The sequence below is a fragment of the Carcharodon carcharias genome, chromosome 13 (genome assembly GCF_017639515.1).
Source record: "Carcharodon carcharias isolate sCarCar2 chromosome 13, sCarCar2.pri, whole genome shotgun sequence".
Lineage (NCBI taxonomy): Eukaryota > Metazoa > Chordata > Chondrichthyes > Lamniformes > Lamnidae > Carcharodon > Carcharodon carcharias.
Genome location: NC_054479.1, coordinates 121296921 through 121313350, shown reverse-complemented (window position 1 = coordinate 121313350; position 16430 = coordinate 121296921). Strand labels below are relative to the sequence as shown.

The 16430-nt window shown below is 39.2% G+C and overlaps 1 protein-coding gene across 3 annotated transcripts in view; it reads left to right on the top strand.

The window, feature by feature from the left end:
• Positions 1-16430, top strand: part of LOC121285613 (plexin-B2-like) — a 249354-nt gene that overhangs the window by 199342 nt on the left and 33582 nt on the right. For all 3 annotated transcript variants that reach the window (XM_041202227.1, XM_041202228.1, XM_041202229.1), the window contains exons 14-23: positions 46-215; positions 588-736; positions 1716-1821; positions 2026-2162; positions 5889-6089; positions 7455-7566; positions 8952-9152; positions 12721-12894; positions 14127-14263; positions 15842-15942. In XM_041202227.1, the coding sequence (XP_041058161.1) occupies positions 46-215; positions 588-736; positions 1716-1821; positions 2026-2162; positions 5889-6089; positions 7455-7566; positions 8952-9152; positions 12721-12894; positions 14127-14263; positions 15842-15942 (1488 nt within the window). The remainder of the gene's footprint in view (positions 1-45; positions 216-587; positions 737-1715; positions 1822-2025; positions 2163-5888; positions 6090-7454; positions 7567-8951; positions 9153-12720; positions 12895-14126; positions 14264-15841; positions 15943-16430) is intronic.

Here is a 16430-nt window from a genome sequence, read left to right as displayed (position 1 = left end):
CTTTATGGTCATAATACAAAAATGCATATTTTTTTTTATTTCAAGTGACTCTTTACAGTTGTGGATACAGCAACAAGGACTGTAGTCTGTGTCTCAATGCTGATGAAAAATATAACTGTGTTTGGTGTAAAAATACCCAAGAATGTGTTTTTAAAGACCTTTGTGCTGATGCTATTCATAAGGCTGATATGTGTCCACCTCCAACTATTTCACAGGTGAGCAACAACCTTGAAGGTTTATTTTCCCTGATGTAGAACATATCTTGAGAATTTATGACAGTCAATTAAGGCTATTATGGGAAATATTCTAACAGTTTGTATGTATTCATTGAAAAATGGATCCAAACCCAGATATACATTTAGTGTAAACTATTCTGGCATATTTAATAGGTAGGTCAATTTACAAAATGATCCACAGCCACAGGAAAAAGCATTTGTGTAAAGAAAAGTAACAGTCTGTGGGTAGGTTTCAATAAAATATCTGGCCATTTTTATTTTAAATTGCTTGGATGTATGTGTAAAACTGTATCAGTTTTTAATGCAAAGCAAAATTACACACAAAATTGAACCATTACTCTCATTATTCAGCTGGATCCCTTAAATGGACCCCTTGAGGGAGGAATTCTTCTGACCATCAAAGGCTCAAATCTTGGAACAAGATATGATGATATCAGCGAAATCAAAGTTGGGGATGCTGTTTGCAATCAAATCAAAGAACAATACTCCACCTCTGTCAGGTGCACCAGCAGTCATTGTATACTATTGTGACTAATGAATAAAATTCGACTTACCAGAAAGAATAAGTTACAAAAGCAAAATACTCCAGGTGCTGTAAATCTGAAATAAAATCAGGAATTGCTGGAAATACTCAGCAGGTCTGGCAGCATCTGTGGAGAGAGAAACAGAGTTAATGTTTCTGATGAAAGATCATCGCCCTGGAAAATTATCCCTGTTTCTTTCTCCACAGATGCTGCCAAGCACTTCCAGCATTTACTGTTTATATTTCAGGTTAACATTACGATTTAATTTATAAAATGTGGCAATGCTTTTCTGATTCTAATTATCTAGTTAAATTATTGAAAGGGTCCTGATAATAGTTTATACTGAAATACTAAAAAGGACAAAAGAATAACTAAATTATCATTAAGAACCAAAACTCTCTTTGGTTTGAAATGAGCAAGTGGGCATTGTATAATTGATATTAGTTTATATTACTTTATATTTTCTTCTATCAGTTTAATTCTTAGCTAAACATATCCAGTTCTGCAGGTACGTAAAATATCTATTAATAGCTTTGAGTGGAACTTTTTATATTGTTCTGCAGATGGGCTGCTTAATGTGATGCATTGTGGCAGATCTACTTGCCATTACTGCAGTTTAATGTACCATGGGACTACTTGTAGAAGGAAACCCAAAACTTTGTGCTGATCCAAGGGAACTACTATGAGAAGGATTACAAGGCAATCCCTTGGCCTTGCTTAGCTGTATGGTCCATAATCTTCAGGTTCCTCACAGATGTTTTTTGATCTTTGGGCATGATCAGAATATGTGCAAGATTGTATCCTTGTTTAGCTGGAAGGAGACAAAGTTAATATGATTACTGTTCATTTTAATCTGAACGTATACTTGCAGCACACAATTCAAGGTTAACCTTTGTGCTCATTTTCATGAGGCCTGTTAATGGTTTTAAGATTTTGCTATAACCTTTTTTTGCAGGGTTGTTTGTGAATTAAGTAAAGTTTCGGGAAACCAGACTAATTTTGTTCACATTAAGACAAAAAATAACAAAGAAGGCACTTCCAAAAGCATGTTCTCATATAAGGTGAGTATCATTTTCTGCACACAACTTTACTAAATTTTACTATAATTTAGATTTGCTAGCTGTGTATTCAACCTAAACAAAAATCAGCATTTTATCTAATCTTTCAAGAATGGAAAATTTTATACTGCCTTTATATTTTAGGAAGAAAGAGTGACATTCAATAAATGTATGCAGAGCTAATCTTTTCTTTTCAAAATTGACCAGAACCCTCTGCCTATTTCTATTACTCCTCAACGAGGGATATATGCTGGAGGAACGAGTCTAACAATTGAAGGAACGGACTTAAATATTGGAAAGCAAGAGGATGTAAAAGTGATGTTGGATAACATACCGTGCACTCTGTAAGCTGAACAAGTCATTGTTTTTGGGAATGGACTGTGAAATAAGACATTACGACATATAGGCTGGGATTTTCTGGCCCCACCCACCGCCGGTGTTTTCTGGTCCCACCAAAAGTCAATGGACTTTTGGCTGGCTCGCTGCATCTCTCGTGGAGGATCCCGCCACAGCGGGTCCAGAAAATCCCGGCTACAGCCTGAATTGTCTCAAAGCCATAGGGGTCACACATTGGCACCTGTGATTCACCTTATGTGTTGCTGTAGGGAAGTACCGCTTTTGATGATCTGTGAGCAACATGATCACGCATGTTCAAATCAGACCAATTGACTATGTTTTCTTTCATTTTATTTTATTCTCCAATTTTCTTACACCATTTTTCACTCTCTGCTGAAGGCATTGGCAGTCTTGTTGAGATACAGTTCCACCAGTGTGATCTCCCTCTGGTACCCACCTAAGGAGCTATTCATATGTAAACTCTGAAACCAGTGAGTCACCAGGCTATTTAGAGAAGGTATTACAGTTCAGCTTCAACCTATATTCACCTGACAGCCCACATGTACTCTCCAGTAGGGAGTGCATGTATAATATTTGGCCACCTTGCCCAGATTCCTCCCTCACTTTCACGTTGGTCAGTTATTGTACCCATACCAATGCTCTGGTTGAGATCAGTTCACTCCACATTGATTGTTCATCAAACTTGTGATATTCCTAATTGTTAGAGGTCATTTACAGCTGTAAAATCATCAAGGATGCTCCAGAACTTCTGTTGTACTGGGGTAAACTGTTTGCTTCTGTCTTGTCTGGAGGCAAAGCTCAGTTCCCAGTTTAAAAACAAAAACCAGATACACTTCTGCAAGACACAAGGAAAATCATAGTGTGTGTCATCCTAAGCTGCCCTTGAGCATCTTTGTGCAACCATTTATAAAGGACCATTGACAAAAAGTTGGGGAAGGTTACACACCCATTCAACTGTTTGGAAAGAGGAAATAAAGCAAAGGAAGTGAAGAAACAGTTGCTTTAAAAAAAAACCCTGCCACATCTTCCTATGTTATTTACCATATTTAATGTGTATTCCTATAATGCTGTGCTTGAAAATAAAACATTGTACAAAATAATTAATTAATGGGTTAAGACTGTAAAGGTGCCCATTTTTTAGTATCTGCTTTCGTTCAGTGGTAGCACTCCCATCTCTGAGTCAGAAACTTATGGACTCAAGTTTCCAGTCCAGGACTTGAGCACATAATCTAGATTGATACTTGATTACTATACTGAATGAGTTCTGTACAGCTCTACAGAAGGTGCCATCTTTCAGAGGAAACATTGAACCAAGATCCTCTCTGCCCTCCTGGGTCAATGTAAACGATCTTGTGATACTGAGTAAGAGCAGGGAGTGCTCCTGGTGTCCTGGCCAACATTTACCCTCATCCACTGCTAAAACAGTTTAATTGAACACGCATCTCATTGCTGTTTGTGGGAACTTTCAGTGTGCAGTTTGGTTGCTGTGTTTTTGGCAACTACACCTCAAACCTTGGTGTTAGAGGATGCATTTATTTCCTAGTTCTATAAACATTTAAGCTCAAGTGCTCATAGATTTGTTAAGTGTATAGTACATACAATAGTTTCAAGCACACACTTAATCATATACAATTGACAACTACACACTGAGCTATGTTGATTGGGGATTCCAATGTTTTTCAGTCTGAGCTCAGTATTCAGATTGATTGAACTCTTCAGACCGAAATTCTCATTATAAATTGTCACTTTTTTATATCTTTCCCTTGCTATGTGATCATCATTACATGATTGTACCAGAAGTTAATTTTTCCTTACATGGAATAATTTTTAATAACTTTTCAATAGCTCAGTCAACAAGCTAAGTTCATAACTAATGAGCTCCTTTTCTGTTGAGTTCATGAGATCAATATACCTCCCTTATTGTGCAGTTTTATCAAATTTCTTGTTTCTTTTAACCTCAGTGCCACCAAGTGAAACTTCTAACAGTTTTAATTCTGGCACCTTCAGTATAACCTTATCTTCTCACCATACACATTCAATTAAAAAAATAGGATGTTTGTGAGAAAGGGTGAAAGCTGATGCTGTGGGAGTGCTGTCTTAATAAGACACACCTGTTTGAAAACCTAGTACAGCTTACAATTTTGGACCTAATTGCTAATTACCATAATTTGAATTTATCTGGAAGCGCTAAGCAGACACCTGCGGGTTTACTGCTGATTAGAAACAGTTCTCATGGAGCAGTATATGTGGGCTCCTTGCATCCACCTCCACTAAAGTTGTGGAGTGTGCTGGCTGATTCAGGATTGCACATTTCAGGATGGCCCAACACCAATGGAGAGTGTGCACAGGTTACCAGATGTGGAACTAGAGCTCCAGTTGGAGGAGTTCTAGAGGAAGCAGGATGTCCTGTACCTGCAGGAGGAAAGGAGCCTACCTTGCTCTACTGCAGGAACTGGTGCTGCTCTGCTTGGTCTCATGTCCTCCCTCCATTCCTCCTGCTGACCAATGAGGTCCTCTAGCGAGATGTCCATGACCAAGCACTGCCTTTTTCCTGGTGACTCCAATAAGTTGACCAAAAAGGTGGAGTAGCATAGCATTCGCTCCTTTTAGGTGACATCCTCAAAATAATTCCTGGAATAAAAGTTGGTAGAGTGTTGATGAAGTCTTGACAACATGTTCCAGAAATCCCCAATATGTTTTCAAATTCCTCTGCAAACCTTCAAGTGAATGGTGATGCTGAGCATGTCTTTAAGTAAGATTTGAAATCCTCAGCAATGACTTGTTTACTCTTGTTCAGCTGCTTGCTGTCAGGAGAGAGCAGTAGTAGTAGTTCAAGTAGCAGCCACCCAAATGTCATGCAGCCTCTTTAATAAGTGCTAGTGGGCAACTTAGTTACCCCTCAACAATCCACCAGTGTCATTTCTAGTGCGTGCTTCATCTCCTTTACCAAGAAGTGTCTTACACTAAACAAATGTTGCAGCTTAAGGCCCCAAGATGGGCAACTCGGAGACTCTTCACATCTAAAATCACCCCTGTAGCGTTTACACAGATATTCTCTTTTGTTAGTATCAGTGCTCACAGTTCTCCATAAATTGGGATGGGTACATCTCCAATTAACTGAATTGCCAGTGCTGTAAGGTTCTGTTTATAGGTTCAGTGATCAGCACCTTAGAATTGCAGTATACCACACAGGTATAGTATTAATTATTTTAAGACATTACAGTTTAAGAATTATATTTCTCTAATAGTTACAAGTTAATTACTAAAATAAAAATCACCTCACATTAACAGCAGACATCTGCTGTTATTCAGATTAACCCTTACTTTACAATTGGCTGTGGAAGACTTTGGAACTTCAAGATCATGGAGAAGTGCTGCATAATTACAAGGCTTTTTCTGTGATTTCCTTTAGGCATTTGCTTTTCCTATGAGGTATTTAAAGTACAGTTAGAAACTATAGTAGTCAGCACTAGGACAGGCTGATGCTGAAAACTTGTACTTGTGGGCTGTACAATTGAAAGTTATTTTAATATACTATATATTCTTAAATTGAATTTTGTGAATCTGTACTCATCATGAAACCATTCAATTGTATTAACATTCTCAGTGATCTCCTGGCTATAATCTTCCTCAATTAAAATCTCCTAGAATGAGTTTGTGCCTGGTGTATAAATTTAAAATCCTACTGATGCTTTTTTTTTTGTTTTATACAGGACAATATTTAATGAAAGCCTGATCTGTATCACAGGCCCTTATAAGGAAAAACGAGATCCACCTGCTAAAGGTGGTGTCAAAAATCATACTGTTTCTGTTCAGTACGGGAAAACTGCAAAGAAAGTAGTTGAGAATTACCAATTTTCATATGTCCCCAATCCAGTAATCTATACAATTGATCCACAAAAAAGTATCTACAGGTAATAATCTACATTGATTACTTCAAAATGAAGTTCCACACACAACCTTTCCTGGTAAAACCATTTCCTGACAAAAACCAGGGGGCTTGATTTGTACAGGATATAATGCACTGGGGTTCAAATATTCACTCCTATTTGGTACTGAACACCCATCACACAGTCCATTCCTACTCACAGATAGTGTGAACCTGGCAATTTGCATATTTAGCTTTTTATGATTCTTGTTAAATATTTGAAAGAAAAATATAAAAGGGGTGTAAAGGTGAGATTTATGTGGATAACTCCTGCAGAGCTGGCACAAGCATAGTGGGTCAAATGGCGATCCCCTGAGCTCTAAAATTACATGATTCTATACTCGAGGAGCGAACAAATAAGGTTGGTTAATGCACATATCAAAGCGCAATTGGGTACAGATGTTGCACTCACGTAGTTGCAGTACAGTTAAAATTCAATTTTTATGTCTGCTAAATGGTTTCAGATGCATATAAAATGAAGGTGGTAGTCTAACCTTGAGTCTGGCCAGTGATCTCAATCAAAGTCAAGAGGGTGAGACACTGTATCTAGAAGGCATTTCAGTAATTTGTTTGTGCAGCTATAGATTGTCTGTTCACTTCACCTCTTCCAATGTTTTAATGATGAAAAAGGCCAGATGTTCCTGCCCCTCTCCTTAAGTTAAAGTTTGTCCAGCTGAGCGCATGAATCAAAACACATGTCTACAGAACTGCTTTCCATCGGATCTTGGCGCAAACCAAAGAATTTGCAGTCAAATTCCACATATGCTGGATCGAAAGCATTTAACTGTAGCCAACAATGTGAGTCAGTGAACATAATTTGTCTTGCTGTCCTCCAGTGAGCATGCAGCCTACAGAATTCACACTACATGAATTTTAGATTTATTAGTCAATACCTGATAGATGTGAATGTTTGAACCATTTTCCCATCTTTCGAGTGGGGGAAGGAATGAACTGCCATACCAACCTTGAGTGTCCTTTCCTAGTTAACTTTGAGTGACACAATTTTTTATGGTGAAATTCAAATCAGCACAACGTTGCCAAATGGTAGACCTATTAAAAAGTGTTTGAGTTATATAGGTGTATCTAATTTATTTCAGGTCCTAAAATATTTATCAACTGTTAGCTGATCATCCCTCATGTTGTTCACAACCAAAATAAACTTGTCTTTCTCTTCCTGTAATTATCTCTCTGCTTACCTTGCGTTCTCTCAGCTTATCCTTAGTCTTAGTTTCCTCACATACCGTGCTTGCTTTACTCCCCTCCATACTCTGCTGTCTCTCACACACATTTTCTCTTTTTTTGACATCACACAACAGCTGGTCGTATTAAATAATTTGCTTTCTTGATGTAGCGGGGGAAGAAATATCACAGTGACTGGACAGGGATTTGATGCTGTACAGAAACGAATTATGAGAGTGAAAGTAATGGAGAACGGACAGCTAAGTGAATTACTTGTAGAAAAGGTACAGTTTGTTTTCTTACCAACAGTGAAATTTAGCCATTTTCAAGAAGTTAAAGTCATTGTAATTAAAGTTAATAGCTGAACATATATGGAGTGTATTCATGCTAAAGTGAAATTATTTGAGTTGTGAGCATCTATAATTTTGCTGCTTAAAGTTTCGTAGTACAGAACTTGAGTCTTGCTGAAAAAAGTTTTTGTTGAAGTTTTATATCTTGCACTCATCAGAACAATTTGCAAGTAAATACCAATGTGAGGGGAAACAACACATTTATACTGTATGAGAAGAGACTGCTGATTGTTTGACAAGTGGACTCTGGTAGAGGAGTTGCCATGGAGTCTGCACCAGTTGTTGGTGACTGACCATTAACTTCCAAACATTGTTTGCAATTTAAACCAGACAGCTTGACTCTGCTCAAGACATTGCCCTGGGGAATGAACCAGTGAATGGCTGTCACTTATTTTGTTAACCTGAGAGACTATACGCCTGTTTCAGCTAAACAAAATAAGTGACTGCCACTCACTGATTCATTCCCCAAGGCAATTCCTTGACCAATCAGAGTCAAGCTGTCTGGTTTAAATTTCAAACATTATGTGGCAATTAACTGTCTGTCACCATCAACTGGTGCATTCTCCATGGCAACTCCTCTACCAATCAGAGTCCACTTGCCAACCAATCAGCACTCTCTTCTCATACAGTATAAATATGTTGTTTCCCTGATATTGGTATTTTCTTGCAAATTGTCCTGATCAGTGCAAGATGAAAAGCTTAGACAAAAAAATTTTATTTTCAACATTGCTCTTAATGTTTGTTGAGTCCAGTGTTGTTTACTATTTTAAATTTCAGAGGTTTATAATGTATACAAATTGACAGTTAGAGCTATAAGTCCCATTTCCTTTCCAGAATGTGTGGTTTGTTACTTGCCCTACTTCCAGTCCGTGAATGGCATCATTATATCTGCTGTACGAAGTGCAACCAAAGCTGCCAGTTAAAGAAAATGATTGGTCATTATTGACATTATGCAGTTGTGGAAGTGGTTGAACATTCTGGGTGACAAGACCATATAATAGTTAATAATTCATGACTAAGGCCTAGAGCAGTGAGTTAAATCAAGGTGCCTACCAAAGCTTTGTAACTGGCTCCCATTTGCTTCCTGCAGTTTGTGTCTTGATTGAGTCAGAAGTTTGTGCTTTAAAATCCAAACATTACTGCATACGAACTATTCAACTGCTATTTATTATTTGAATGTGCAGTCCAAATGTATATTTTCAATTTTAGCAAATTTAGTAACTTGAATACACTACCATCGCAGATATTGACATTGCTGCAGTTATTGTTTGGAAGGAAAACATTCTTTTTGTAAGTAAAACCTTTATTTTCTCTTGCAGAATGAAACTAAAGCATTAAAATGTTCCAATAATTCGATGCTCATTTTCCCATCACCTCCTGCAAACCAGAAGAACGTTTATATCTTTGTCATATTGGACAATTTTTCTGAAAATAAGACCTTTGACTATGTAGAGGATCCAGTCTTTGAGAATTTTACAAATTCCGTATTCGTACTCAAACAACCACCAATCTTTGTTAAGGTAATTATTAAATGGTGGTTGTGAGTTTTGAAAGATTTTATTTTGCTACCTCTGTTCTGCCTTGTTTTGTATGGTGCTACCCATTTCATTCATGCTCCCAGTATATATTGGGTTAGATTTTCTGATTTTGGCTTCACCAAATTACTGGACGTTAAGTGCACATAATCAATCACAGAAATGGTTGGAAGTTGTTAAACCAAATCTACATCTATTTAGCTCATCCAATTTTCTAGCCTGGTTTTGCAGTTGCATCAGAGGCTTCCATCAGATTGCCAAAAGAATCTAACCATCTTGCCTTGCCATTCACAATATTGCCCACTGCTGAATCCCACACCATCAACATCCTTGAAGTAACCACTGACCAGAAACTGAACTGGACCAGACACGTAAATACCGTGGCTATGAGAGTTAGATCAGACGCTGGGAATTCTGTGGTGAGTAACTCACCACCTGACTCCTCAAAACCAGTCCACCATCAACAAGGTTCAAGCCAGAAATGTGATGGGATACTCTCCACTTGCCTGGATGAGTGCAACTCCAACAACACACCAAGTTCTACACCATCCAGGACAAAGCAGCTTCCTTGATTTGACATCCTATCCACCACCTTAAACATTCACCTTCTGCACAAGAGTACAATGGCAGCAGTGTGTGCCATCTACAAGGTGCATTGCAACAGTTCGCTAAGGCTCCTTCGACAGCACCTTCCAAACATTCAATTGCTGCCACCTAGATGGACAAGGGCAGCTGATGCATGTATCCAATCAAAGTCCCGCTCCTTCCTGACTCTGATCTATATCACTTCCTTCATCTTCACTGGGTCAAAATCCTGGAATTCCCTATGTAACAGCATTGCAGTTGTGCCTACCCCACAAGAATTGCAACAGTTCAAGAAGGCAGCTCACCACAGCCTTCTCAAGGGCAATTAGGGATGGGCATTAAATGCTGGCCTTATCAGTGGCCCCCACATTACATGAGCAAATAATTTTTTAAAAAGTTAAATTAGACCTGGTTATCCCTCTTTAAATGTCCATGCAATTTCCTTATATTCTAATCACACTTGGAATAGGTGTTTTGGGCTGCTTGAGTGTCCTGTTAGTAAGAATTGCAACAACATGTTCAGCAAATCTGTGCCACTCTACCAATACCAGATAATGGCACCATCCTGGCTATGCCATGCAGACCTTTCTACGTAGAATTTGTAGCTCTACACAGACAGCCAGATCCACAACTATGGTATCCGCTGCGGTCACCTCCAACTAACATTCTCTGTAATGCTGCCAATTCTAATGGCAACAAACAGCTGCATCCTCAATTCCTTTCCTCTGCCTTGGAGATTTGATGCAATAGGAGGCTGCTCTGCAGTGGTCACTCTTTTCCCTGGTACATTATTTTTCACCATTGCCACCTTGCCAGCCATCAAGTAAGTGTTTGGAGGGTTGTATCACTCCATTACTGGCTGGAATTGCTTTTATCCTATGTGTTAATTGGGTTCAGAAATTTTGGTAAGTACTAGGCCATTTGCTTCAGCCACATTGCTGTGGGTTTGGAGTTACATGTAGGCCAGACCAGGAAAGGACAGCAGATTTCCTTCCCTAAAGGACATTAGTCCTTGGATTTTTACAACAATCGATGATAGTTTCACGACCACCATTACTGAGACTGGCTTTCGATTCCAGATTTTATTAATTGAATTTTTAAATCCCATCATGGTGCCATGGGTGGGATTTGAACCCATGCCCCCATTAGTCTCAATCTCTGCATTCCAGTGACATTACCACTACACTGCCCTCTTCTTTTAACACTGAAAAGACCTTTCCAAAGCTTTAAATATATAACCTAAGCAGTCCTTGTAATTGCTGCCATGATCATTATTTTTATCCACCTATCTTTTGAATGCTCCCATCCCCCTTCATAAGGATTGACAACTTGCCATGTCCCACCCCCTTTGCTGACCTTTCCATTCGACGTCAAATTTCAGCTCATAACTTGTTCATGATATGTTACTGGAATATGACTCTGCAAAATCAGACAGGATCTGCAAACTCAAATGAGATTGCTAATAATACAATGCCCATCTGAATGTTCATTCTGAAAATTTATCTGATTGTGTCTACCATCTTTGTTTAATTATAATCACCCTTACATCCTAATTTAGTTTATCTTTTAATTTTATATAGAGATTGCACTCTACATCAAAATGTGTGTACAATGTGACTGAAAACAATAAAAGGAGGTTTTTAAAAAAAAAAACAGGGGTGCAGGTTTTCCACCTTGATGCAAGTCAGTTCCTCTTAACACTGCAGTGCAGTACTGAAACAATACTGTTACCAAACTTGCTGCCTGTCTTATAGGACATTGAATCAAGTCTGCCTATTTAGGTGTGCATGTAAAATTTCCATAGTGCTTTTCAAAGAAGCTCTTCTGGCCAACATTTATCCCTCGATCAATAACAGCAAAATCCAGTTATTGGTCACTTTATCGCAGCTAATTGTGGGACCTTGTTATATGCAAGCTAGTTGCCATGTCTGCCTACAGGACAAGAATGACTGCACTTCAATAGCAATTAATTGAAAATGAAGCATTACAGAATGCTATATAAATGCAAGTTCATTGCTTTTTCTATCATGTTTTGCACTGTAGCATTGGGTCTTTGATTTGAAAACCACATATTCCTCTATTGTGAGCAATTTAGTCCTCTCTTTTCCAATGCACAGATGTTAAATACATGGAATCTAGAATAATGTGAAGCAATACATAACCACCTGCTTTATGTAGATTTTCTGTGCTACTTGGTTTTTTTCTATTTAAAAGTACAATTTGGAAACAACGGCCTGATATTTGCAGCAGGGGTTCTTGGGACACCAAAAGCAGTCAAGGAAGTCGGTAAGACTGGGGATGCTGAGGTCCCGCCAAACATGACAGCAGGACCTCGTTATCGTTTTTTTTTTTGTTCTGCTTCCACTCTGGAACCTACCAGATTTACAGCCTGGTTGATGGCCAGGAGGAATAATCAGTGGCAGGAAACCACAATTGGGTACCCTTGGGAATGGTCCCTGGCAACCAGGAGGGGATGTCAGCAATCATAGCAGAGTGGGGACGGAGGTCATGAATGTCGGGGCAGACCGAAAAGCATCTTGAGGGGGTCAGGGAGCAATCCTGCACCTTTTAGTTCAGTAGGAGCGCTGGGAAAGGCATTAACTTCATGGGTCTGGCATCTCCAACCTCTCTTGTGCTGTTGGCTTTCATAACGCCTGGGAAAGCTGAGCAGCAGCAATTAATTTTAAAATGAGTTCCCAATGGCACTGAAACAATCCTGGTTCACCACAGCATCTGATATCTGTCATGGTTCAAAGGGCAGTGGCTGTGTGCACAGTGCTTTGGAGATGCATGCCCTGCTATAACGTCTTTAACCCTCTCATTACCCATTTCCAAATTTGGAATTTTGGTGACAGTTACAAAGAATTGAGTGTTTCCTAATTTGTTTCAATACTTCAGTTTATGGCCTGTTGGATCATTTTCCTTTCTGCTGTTCTTGATTGTATTCTTCCATTGTTTAATATTTCAGGGAAAACGTCTAAATGAGGCAATGACAGCAGAAGAAGTGAAAGCTTACATTGGAACAGAAGAATGTAAAGTTACAACGCTTTCTGTGAAGGACTTTGTATGTACTCCCCCAGATAAACAGCCAGCACCCAAGAGGGTAAAGAGGGATGCAAATGATGATCTTCCAGAATTTGTTGTACGTATCTTCAGTTCTTACTACAGTTCATCCTTATATCATGATCAAGCTTAATAAGTTATGGGCCTGAAAACCCATGATCCTGCTCCTATAGTGGAACCAGTAACCCAAGAACCTGGCCTGGTGGGTTACTAGGGTGAGACAATTTGCTAACCTTGGTAAACATCTGCAACAGTATCAACATAGCCTGGACACTGCAGCTAATTGGTGGAGATTAGTGTAATACAATGCTGGCCAGCTATGACAGTGCAAAGCCTGAAAGTCTCACTGAAAACAGCAATACAAACTTTAAATATATGCCTTTTTATTAGAAGGCCAATTTCACAGGGATAAGTGTTCCATTTCTGAATGCCCCTTACATGTGTAACCTGTGCTAAAATTGTATGAACTGAGAATAGAGCACTTGATGCATCGAGCCTGCTTCTTGTACATACTATGTACAATCAAGAAGACTTTAAAATGGTCATCTATCCTCACAGGGCTATTTCCATAAAAACACAGAAGGTTAAGATGAGAAATAATAGAAGTATTTAAAGTTAAGAAGAATTTTGATGAGTGACTGGAGAAACGTTAACTAACCGAACAGGGAAAATAATGTCAAGGGTCAACAATTCAACATGGGGGTATTAAGAGAATGGGGAGAGGGATTAAGGGAATTCCCTTATGCAAAGAGTTGCTGGAGCATAGAATTCAGCGTAGTTGAGGTAGAAGCCATTGCATTGTTGTAGTGAAAAGTGAATAAGTATTTGAAACAGAGGAAAGAAGCCTGCAGAGACACGATGAGTCGAATCGCCACCTTCTGTGTTCAAAGATTCCAAAAGGTAAGAGAAGAAAGCAAGTCTCTGGGACTGTTTTTGGATTGCCTAAGTGAAGAGCCAGTACAGATCATGCATAGACTGACATCCTTTTATGCTGTAAATTTCTATTATTTTATCTGCTTTATTGAACTCCAGCTTGCAGCCCTCCACAGGCAAAAAAAAACCCCACCCTTTTTTTTCCTTCCCTATCCCCTTTTCTATAGATCAGAATCTCTTGGCTGGAAACTTAAACATGACCAAAAATTATTGTTTTGGGCTTTATTTTGCACTTGTAAAGTGGCAATGGAAACAAATTAATTGCCATTTATGCCCTTCAGAGTAATATTAGCTATAACGTTTTCCCTATCCTGTTGCCACCTCTGTTAAATGCAATTAAACACTAATACGTTCTGGAAACTGCTCTTTTCTTCCCAGGTGAAAATGGGATACCGTGAATACTACCTGGGGAAAGTAAAATATGACACTCCTGCACAGCTGCCCCTCGGAATTATTTTGCCACTTGTATTGATTCCAATGGCATTGATTATCGGCGTGTCTATTTACTGCTACAGGTTTGTTCAATATGTTCAATTAAAATACAATAACAAAAGACTAGGCCTGGGATTTGGTTTTTATCTACAGTTGGGTATAATAGGTTGAAATATCATTCCTAGGATATGCAGCAACTTGAGAAAAGTAGCATGAAATGGAGCCTGGCCTCTTTGTTAGTTATTGGTGTGCACCAGATCAACTTGGTTACAAACCAAAGTTACCTGTAATCTCTAGTATTGGTTTACAGTATGCAGTGATTTTTTGACTGAGTAAATAAGTGAACAGAGCCAGGAAAATTGTTGCAAAAGTTGCTGCTGATTTCATTAATTAGCATGTACGTGAAGCATAACTGCTGCAGAATGGAACAAGTTAAAATCCCACTAGCTGCTGTCTAAGTTATGGTTTATTTCCACTGTTGAAAATGCACTGCTGAAATATAATTCTATGGGTATGGTCACATGATAATGTATGTCTTCAGGTTATCTGTTACTGTCTCTAATGTCATTATCAGCCATCTCATCCTTAACTCACCTGTTGTGTTTGTATTTATTTGTACCTTCACATTCTTCCCTTGGAGAATGAAGTGAAGTTGTGGAAAGATTCGCAGGCTGATTCAGCCTGACAGGCTGCAACATGAACATTCCTTCCATGGGAGGAATTTGTGGAGTCCTACAATCCGTACAGTAAGTGGGAATACCCACACCCACCTTACCCAAGTAACCAGTTGGATGCCAACTCAGAATTTATATCCAAAGGTCAGGGGCTGGATTTTCAAAGTGATGCCAGGATCACAACACCCGGATAAATTCTGGGTCCCAACTCTACGCCCCAGCTCTGTTGCCCATGCAACACCATCTTTAAGTGCTGATGCCCTAATGGAGCAGGAGGTCACCTCGGCCAAATTAGTAGCGCCAAGTAACTCCAGGAGACTGGAGTTGCCTGCCTGGCACCAGTGGCAAAGATAGATGGCAGCTATGATGGACAGACTCGCTGAATTTGGAAGGCAGCTTCTCAGAGGGCCAACAGCGTTAAGCCAGGGAAAAGTGGCTATGCAGCCATCGACCCGATGCAAGATATCCCATGAACCAATGCTTTTCCTAGGTTCAAAGCAAACTTTCAGATGCTCTCGCATTGAACCCACCTAACATGCACCAGGCTGTTCAGATTTGTCAAATTGACCTTTGAAAATCCTGCCCCCTCAGGCCTGTTAGCAAGCTCCTAAAGGAGCCTTATTAATTGGCCATTAATTGGAGGTGAACGGATTCCTCATTCCCTGCTGCCCCTCCCCCACTAGCACCTTGCCATACATTGTTGAATTACTTACAGACTGGTGATTAAGTGCTGCTCATTTAATATCAAATTGTAGTGTTTGCTGTATTCCACATTTATTCTGCATGGGGATTCCCCTCCTCCTTTACCCATGTTTGACCTGAAGGTAGTGTAAAATGAATCGAAACAAGATTCAGAACTTTTTGTTCATAGAACAACATTTCTTTGTCATCAAAGTAAATAATATCAAGTTCAATCTTTACAATGAATCTGACTTTACAAAGGTGAAAAACCAGAGTTTTGGAAAAGCACTGTTATTTTTGTTTCAGACGCAAGAGCCAGCAAGCAGAACGCGAGTATAAGAAGATTCAACTGCAACTGGAGAGTCTTGAGGAAAGTGTGAGAGACCGATGCAAGAAAGAGTTCACTGGTAAAAATGCTCCTCCTCCCACTGATTATTACTGGGGGTTGTCCCTGGTGTCTGGGCCGATGTTTATCCCTCAATCAACATTACAGAAACAGATTATTTAGTCACTATCACATTGCTGATTGTGGGAATTTGCTGTATGCAAATTGGCTGCTGCGTTTCCTTACATTATAATTATGCCCCTCCCCCACTAGCACCTTGCCATACATTGTTGAATTACTTACAGACTGGTGATTAAGTGCTGCTCATTTAATATCAAATTGTAGTGTTTGCTGTATTCCACATTTATTCTGCATGTGGATTCCCCTCCTCCTTTACCCATGTTTGACCTGAAGGTATTGTAAAATAAATCGAAACAAGATTCAGAACACTTCAAGAGTACTTAACTGGCTGGCTGTAAAATGCTTTGGATGCCCAGTGGTCATGAAAGGTGCTTATATAAATGCAAATTTTTTTCAAAATGCCGTATCATATAAGTAGGTCAGGGGTGT